This window comes from Ostrinia furnacalis, unplaced genomic scaffold (genome assembly GCF_004193835.3).
Source record: "Ostrinia furnacalis isolate ACB-3 unplaced genomic scaffold, ASM419383v2 OfSCF7552, whole genome shotgun sequence".
Lineage (NCBI taxonomy): Eukaryota > Metazoa > Arthropoda > Insecta > Lepidoptera > Crambidae > Ostrinia > Ostrinia furnacalis.
Genome location: NW_021137791.1, coordinates 386,103 through 393,633, shown reverse-complemented (window position 1 = coordinate 393,633; position 7,531 = coordinate 386,103). Strand labels below are relative to the sequence as shown.

Sequence of the window (7,531 nt, the reverse complement as noted above, 5' to 3'; positions counted from 1 at the left end):
GTTAGTATGTATAGATTGCTGTACCCAACCAGGTGTGCATAATACCTAAGTTACTTAGGACTAGTTTTTAAGTACAACAAATAAAATTCAGGATTTTTTCTTCTTCTTCTTTTTTTTTAAACATTTGCACATGTATAACTTATTATTTGCAAGTTGTCAAAAGTTGTTTAAATATGATTCGTATTGTTTCAAAAATTATTGGTAATGATTTCAGAATATCTTTATTAGACGCGAATACCAGGCCGAATGTAATGATTTAATTTTTATGAGACGTGTATGCCAGTAGGCCTAAGATGCGCGCATCGACAATGACATGATATGATATGACAATATTCGATCACGTAGATAATTTTATCGTTTTCCCTAACATGGGACCATCGACAGATAAGTCTATCAACCCGCTATCACGTGATAACCCAATTGTTGCCATATTAAGAAAAATTTGCGTTATTATGTTGGCCAACCTTAAAATATTTTAGCTCATTCGTTCATTTCCACAGATGAGTGTTCATTTCTACTACCGATTAGGACTAAACACAGTTTCCCAAGCCACGAAAGTTTGGAAAAAAAAAACGTAACGTCAGATAACTAACATCAAGTGTTTTCAAAAGTTTGCATTAGAAATAATTACATTAGCGGTAAAAATGGCTACAAAAACGTAAGTAAATAGATTTCACCTTTAATTATCGAAATTTCAATAAACCGTTTTCTATTCTTAATACAAATTATTTTTAAAAATATTATCATCACGATCTTTCAGGAAAATAAGAAGTAATAAGGCACAACTTTCTCATTTGTGTCAATATTTATGCTGTTAAATAAGGATTTCGCAGCCGGGGAGTATAAAACTCCACAAGGAGCTGCTCAAATAGAGCGCCAGTGGGAAGATTTAAAGGCAGCGTTGGATGAATTGGGGCCAAGTCGGTCTGTGGAGCAGTGGAAGACAGTGAGTACCTTAAACCAACTCTATTCCTGTTTTGTATTTATTTATTTACTTAAGTACAGCAACAGAATATATTATAGGTAATAGTTATCACAAAGTATTTGCATTACAATAATGTACATCAAATAAATTTGCACTCTAGTTAAAGCTGCTATACACGACATTGTTTAAATTTTGAGTAGTGCTATGAACTAATCACTATTTGGTATTTTAGTGCTGGAGGGATCAAAAACGGAAAGCCCGAGCAGAAGGCGGTGCTTTAAACAAAGCCGCCAATACAACCGGGAATTCTGTCCCCATCCCCGAGCTATCCGAAAACTCTAGTCTAATACTTCAAACAATTGGAAAAGAGATGGCGATGGGTGTTGGACTCCCTGAATCGCCTATTGGAGTAAGTAATTTAAAACATTGATGTCTAGTTTAATAATTAATGTAACATGTATCTACTTTGAATATGAGTCATCAGAATAAAAGTTGTTGTTCTTGTGAATTAAGTAACTACCTATTAAATGTTGTAACTTATAAAAAAAATGTTTTCAGTTTCATCGATTGCAGATTGTGGGAACGGCCGCACAAATATCATCATTACCCATTCCATCTCCTCCATCAACTAGCACCTCATCATTTGTCCCCACTCCATCTACTAGCACATCATCATCTATCCCCACTCCATCTACTAGCGCTCCATTGTCTGTCCCCGTTTTACCATGTTCCTCGACATCCTCAGCACCTATTCCACCACCGCCATCTTCCACAGGGCCAAAGCCAAAAAACAAAAGGCGTGTGAGAACTAGCCATCCTCCTGACCGATTTCTGGCTGCACAATTGGAATTAAATAGCCTTATTAAAGTAAGTTTTTGTTTATTGAATTGGTTGTTAAAACAAATAATTTTAATTGTATTATTTTAGAGATATGTTTATGAGATTTAAGTTTTTAAATTGACTGAAATATATGTTTAGTATTGGAATCGAAATTAGTTTAAATAATAAAAAATAGCAGAACAAAATAATATAACTAACATTATATTATTTTCAGTCATTAAATCAAGAGTTGCGACAAAGCAACATACTGAAAGCAGAACAAAACCGGCTTTTAATGTAAGTAAAAATATATTAATAGGTAGATAAATTAGTATTTTTCAATCATTCCAAAATTATGAAGGATTAAGAGAGTCGATTGTAAATTACTTATTCTTTCAACCCAATGCCTTTCACTGATTATTAGCCAAAGTAAATAAAACTTTTATCTTGTGTTTTATATTGTGGAAAAATAATTTTGTATTATCGCTGCCCTTCTGGCACGTGAGTGACTGAGAAGTTGAGCATGATTTACATTTTGGAGTACATTGGGGACATGCTCCTCCTGTGGCTCCTCTTCTAATGGCACTCTGAAACAAAACATATAATAATATAATCCAGTGTATGAATTACATAATTTATTTGTACGAGTATACATATAATGTAATATTACCCAAAATGCTTCATGAGGTTGTATATTGTGCAACAGGCATAAACAATTTCCACTGCCTTCTCCGGCGCGTAGTGTAGGACTCTGTCGATGCCCAGACACCTTAAACTTCCTTTTAGGTACCCATTAGTGCGCTCCACTGCGTTACGAACTTGGCAATGCCAGTCCGTATAATTTTGTTCCGGCGATCCCGGCTCAGCGTGGAGAACAGGGGTCATGAGCCAAGGCTCCAATGGGTATCCTGAGTCACCTATAAACAATAAAGAAAATAATATTTATTTATGTTTCAGGAAAATCAGCCGCAGAAGACAGCTCTAGTGATTTCACAAGATTGTGTCAAACACAACATTTTATGTTAACTTATGAGACTGATTGAATAATAATGCTTAAGACTGATTAGATAATAAAGCTTCATATAAAAAAAATGTTGATTTTTATATCAGTGATTAAAATAAATGTCACATTTGTTTGTTGGCAAAATTTTTTATGTTAATGTTATATTATGTTAAGAATGTTTAAACTGAACATTGATTGTTATAATTAATAATAAATGATTTATAACTGTTGAATTAGTTAATTACATATTACAAGGGTTTATGGCAATGTCATTCTGAGTCTGATTGTTAAATAAAAAATAATCATATTGATATGATTTTTAACTTGAATCGGATTTTCATTACTATCTCCAAAGACCTACCCAAAAGGAAGTAACTTCCTATTCCTCCATCATACAATCTCTTCATTTCAGTTTTCACATTACTGTGAGCCCAAATAAATGCATCATGCACTCTCCCTGGGTACCTAGTACCATTCACATGTAATATCCTGCACTCTGAATCGGCTATCTGTAATACAAAAAGTAAATGTCGATAAGTAGCATAATTATTAAATAGATTACTAGCTGTGCCCAGTTTACAACCTAACTGATTCACAAACCTATTGAATATAGGTACACACAAAAGTTTTGTTTGTTAGACAAGAATTTTATTTATATTTATGTAAGGATTTTAATTTTCTTTAAGAAGCAGACATAATAAATAATCATTACCAGTTGCACATTGAGTGTATGTGCTCCTTTCCGTACATTTTTGTACTGTGCGCCTTCTGGCCCAGGTGGCGGGAAGATTTTAACATGTGTGCAGTCAATTAACCCTAAAATTCCGGGCACACGGTATTTTTCTTCAAAGCCTGCTGCCACACTTCTTCGGGCAGGCTCTGAGCCTGGGAAGTNGAGCAAACTTATTTAAACGTGTTCGGGTACCAAGACCTTTGAATCGGTAAAAGAGACAAATATATATTCCTATGCCTTCAGGTCGAAACATGACTGAGCCACTGTAGCCGACCGAGTCACTGTTGCCTCCTTGACCCTACAGATGACAGTAGGTACTTAAATCAAGCTAAACACTGTGGGGTATCTCACGTCATTTGCAACTTAATAGGTATGTATTGTCTGATGTAACTGTTGACTGCCTATCTAAGTAAGTTAATGGTTATTTTACAAGGTAAGTAATGTAATAATATGTGGGTGGGACTGTAGGAGCACTAATATTTTGCAGCTAGCGATTATGAACTGTCGCCAGATTCGCCTCACATCCATTGCAATAATTACAAAATGCTGCTTCTGATAAACTCTTGAACTAGAACTCAATCTCCACCTAGAAGTAAAAGTATCACTAAGGTGCTAGATTCCTTTCTTTGAATTTTTCTAACCTCAAATTAGTCGTAAAAATTAAATGTCATTTACCATTGTAAATGATAAATAAATAGAGTTAAAGTAGCTTGCAAAAAGTTAATCTCCTATCGTGGGCAAGGATCGAGGACGATAAAAACACCACATCCTATCCTATCCTAATGTCAAAATATGATATAGTTAGCGCTTCATGTTAGGGTTTGCCAGGTTTATCACAAAAAAAAAATCTATCACTATCACATTTTGACAGATGACATGATAATTTTCGGGGTGCCATGTTAGCGCCGGTAGATAAAACGATATAGTGACGTCAAAATCGATATAACGCCGCGATAGCAGTTTATCACGACGCGCATCTTAGCTCTGCTGCAGGCATCACGGTGACGGATGGCCGAATGTAATGATTATCCTGCTTTCGCCTCCGAGATTTATTTTACCGTGTAGTACCCCTGTACGACAAGCCAATCCGCACACAATATTCAGCGCNCTAACTAACAAAAGACCGACCGGCATAAACCCAAACCAATCGTTGTGAACTTTTGACATTCAAACTAGTAGGTAATTAATATGTTATAATATTATGTGCTTCTAAAGCATTTGAAAGTCAAACAATAACAATTTGGGGTTTCATTAAAATATTAATGTTGATTGTGGTGGTATTTATTTGTTTGGTGCTGTAACGTTCAGTGACGGCTGTTGTCGAGGACACCACACAGAAGTCGTTCGCAGCATCTTTTCAGCGACATAATGCTCGCGGCACAGCGCGGGTTTATTTTGCGCTCGTGCTTGCGAACGCCAGAATTGAATAAACGACATTTTGACTTTTGAATCGTTTTGCTCCCTTTTCAATTCGTCGCCATTCACGCTCGCTGCCATTTCGCGAGCTTTCGAAAACGTTATTTAACGGAAACGTCATTTATGTGCAGTTAAAAAGACACTTCATGAAATTAACTGTGATGAAATGGAGGGAACATTGTTTTGGGAAAACAAATAAAAAAGTTGAATGTTTTGGATTTCAAGTGTGTTTTATTCCTCATATGCTTGATTTATGGGTTTTATAGCTTCAAATGGAGGGTATCTGATCATAAATTGATTAGTAATATTCTTTAATCTTATTAAAAGCATTTAACAAAAGACAAAAACCACTGAGGTTTTTCAGCAATGTCACATCAATTTAAATAAAATTAAAAGGCACAATATTTTTATTCCATCGACGTTTGATCATGTTAACTATGTTAAATACTCGTACGTATCTTCCCCCTTCCACACGATACCAATTTGCCCATAAGTACTGTATACGATGAGTATTTAATAACCCGTCGCCGTGCGTGTAGCGGCGAGATCAAAGCCGCGTCGCGAGTCCTGCGGCCGCGGCCGGCACCTTTGATCTTTGTCACGCGCGGTTGCTGCTGGTGCGAAAACCAATGAACAACACTTTGATAGATCTACAACAGAAATCTAGACGTGTTAGTAAATTGGTACAAAAACAATACAAAACTGGAGATAATGTGACGTCTATGATTTTTGTATCGTTTATAAAAAGTAGAAAAATAATTACTAATAACCTACTTATTTATTAGGACGAATTATTAATATTTATGTAGGTATACCATGATTGATACTTTTGGAGTCGGTGCAGGCAAACTTTACATGTTTCATAATCTTGGCACCGACTCCAGAAGTATCAATCATGGTATACCTACATAAATATTAATAATTCGTCCTAATAAATAAGTAGGTAATTAGTAATTATTTTTCTACGTTTTAGTGTAGGTTTTTTGGAGTCGGTTTTATTTTTTTTAATAAAATTTTACTTATTTCTTGCTTTTTAGTTAACTAATTATTACCTTGATGTTACCACTGAAGGTAGGCAGTACATTGAGACCATATTCTTCATGTCTAGTGTAAAATAATATTCCCTACAAAATAAATTGGTTCATAATCGGCGGAGATATTGCGTATAAAAAAGTTCATCCCCAATTTTCCACCCTTGGGGGTGAAATATTTTCTTCAAATTCGCATGAAACCACCCTTTTGATAATACCTATTCAACAAAAAAATAATCGTTCAAATTGGTTTATAATCGGCGGAGATATTGCGTATAAAAAAGTTCATCCCCGATTTTCCACCCTTGGGGGTTGTATTTTTTATTATTAAATTTAAATGGGACCACCCTTGAGGTATTACCTATACGCCGAAAAAAGATTTGTTCAAATCGGTTCATAATTGGCGGAGTTAGCGCGTAACAAACATAGAAAAAAAAAAAAAAACATACGGGTCGAATTGAGAACCTCCTCCTTTTTTGAAGTCGGTTGAAAAAAAAACTTTACAAGTGTTGCACAAAAATATTGCGTCACTAAAAAGATTTACAATTTTATTCAATTATTTAACAGATAAACCAATGATAGCTGAGAGTTGTAAAACTTAGTTCTCCGGGGTGTCGAATGGATCAAAAGTTTTACGCTTGGAACTGGAGCCACGGGCCCAAAGTAGTAAAACGTGAAGGTGGGCGGCGCTACAATAAAGAATTCTCGACGGCGCACCAAGCTGGAGTGTTTATTGTGCCACTTCGTACATGAAGACACGACTAGAGACGCGGCGCCGTGAACATTTAAATCAACAGCTTAAATATTTGTTATTAATTTATTTCGAATACAGAAAACGTAAAAATTATAGACTTTTTTGGCAAGCATTTAATCACCATCATATTACATTCCATAAAAAATTGCTCAACAATGCTTGTATTTACGCGAGCATTTTATTATTCGCTCACATTTTCTCATTTCGCTGTTGACTTATACATTACATTCACAATTAAACTTCCGAAATCAGAACAAATATTTATGAAACAAGGCGGGCTGTAATCGCGCGGCATAATAAAAAACAAACCTGCGAAGAGCGAGCATCCATATTTAAAGGGCACTCTGTTATTCGTGCGTGCGTCGAAAATGGCGCGGAAGTTTTTCGATTCCACATTACGACACGACAAATGCGATGTTGCCTGTCTCACAGTTTCTCTACTAGTCAACTTACTATTACTCGTTTCATAGTGTCCTGGTTAAAATTTGCGTTTAATTTTAACGGTACGCATTCAGTGCCGTTATATTGTTGTATTAAAATTACGCTTATTTTCGAAAACTAGCCGCGTTAAGACACTCGTTGTGTAGCCCATGTTGAAAGCGCCGGCAATGTATCTAATGTTATTGAATATCGTTGTCTCTACACCGACGGGCCATCAGCACATCAGCTTACCGTCCTTCCTCGCCAGGCAGCGCCAAGGCCGCCGGCGGGCAGCGGTCCCCCGCAGAGGTTTTATTCGAGCATTCTCGGATTCGCGTCACGCACCGCCGCGGATTCATTTCGGAGCCGGCCTTTTTATAATTTAATCTTATGCCTTGTTACAATCGGAATGATAAAAGGGGGCGCGACG

General features: G+C 36.2%; 1 protein-coding gene across 2 annotated transcripts; it reads left to right on the top strand.

Moving 5' to 3' along the window:
- The first annotated feature begins 307 nt into the window (after nucleotides 1-307).
- On the top strand, nucleotides 308-2,995 carry LOC114365068 (uncharacterized protein PB18E9.04c-like). Of its 2 annotated transcripts, XM_028321519.1 has the most exons (6): nucleotides 308-658; nucleotides 761-946; nucleotides 1,158-1,334; nucleotides 1,484-1,792; nucleotides 1,980-2,041; nucleotides 2,702-2,995. In XM_028321519.1, the coding sequence occupies exons 2-6, from the start codon at nucleotides 809-811 to the stop codon at nucleotides 2,727-2,729; spliced, it is 714 nt and encodes a 237-aa protein (XP_028177320.1). In that variant the 5' UTR covers nucleotides 308-658; nucleotides 761-808; the 3' UTR covers nucleotides 2,730-2,995. The 2 variants fall into 2 exon arrangements, with proteins under 2 accessions (XP_028177320.1, XP_028177319.1); XM_028321518.1 differs by having other exon boundaries at nucleotides 308-946.
- The last annotated feature ends 4,536 nt before the right edge of the window (nucleotides 2,996-7,531 follow it).

Coding starts and splice junctions, on each gene's coding strand:
- LOC114365068 (XM_028321519.1), top strand. CDS start 809: ATGCTGTTAAATAAGGATTTCGCAGCCGGGGAGTATAAAACTCCACAA. Junction 1,335..1,483: donor TCCCTGAATCGCCTATTGGA/GTAAGTAATTTA, acceptor AAATGTTTTCAG/TTTCATCGATTGCAGATTGT. Junction 1,793..1,979: donor AATTAAATAGCCTTATTAAA/GTAAGTTTTTGT, acceptor TATTATTTTCAG/TCATTAAATCAAGAGTTGCG.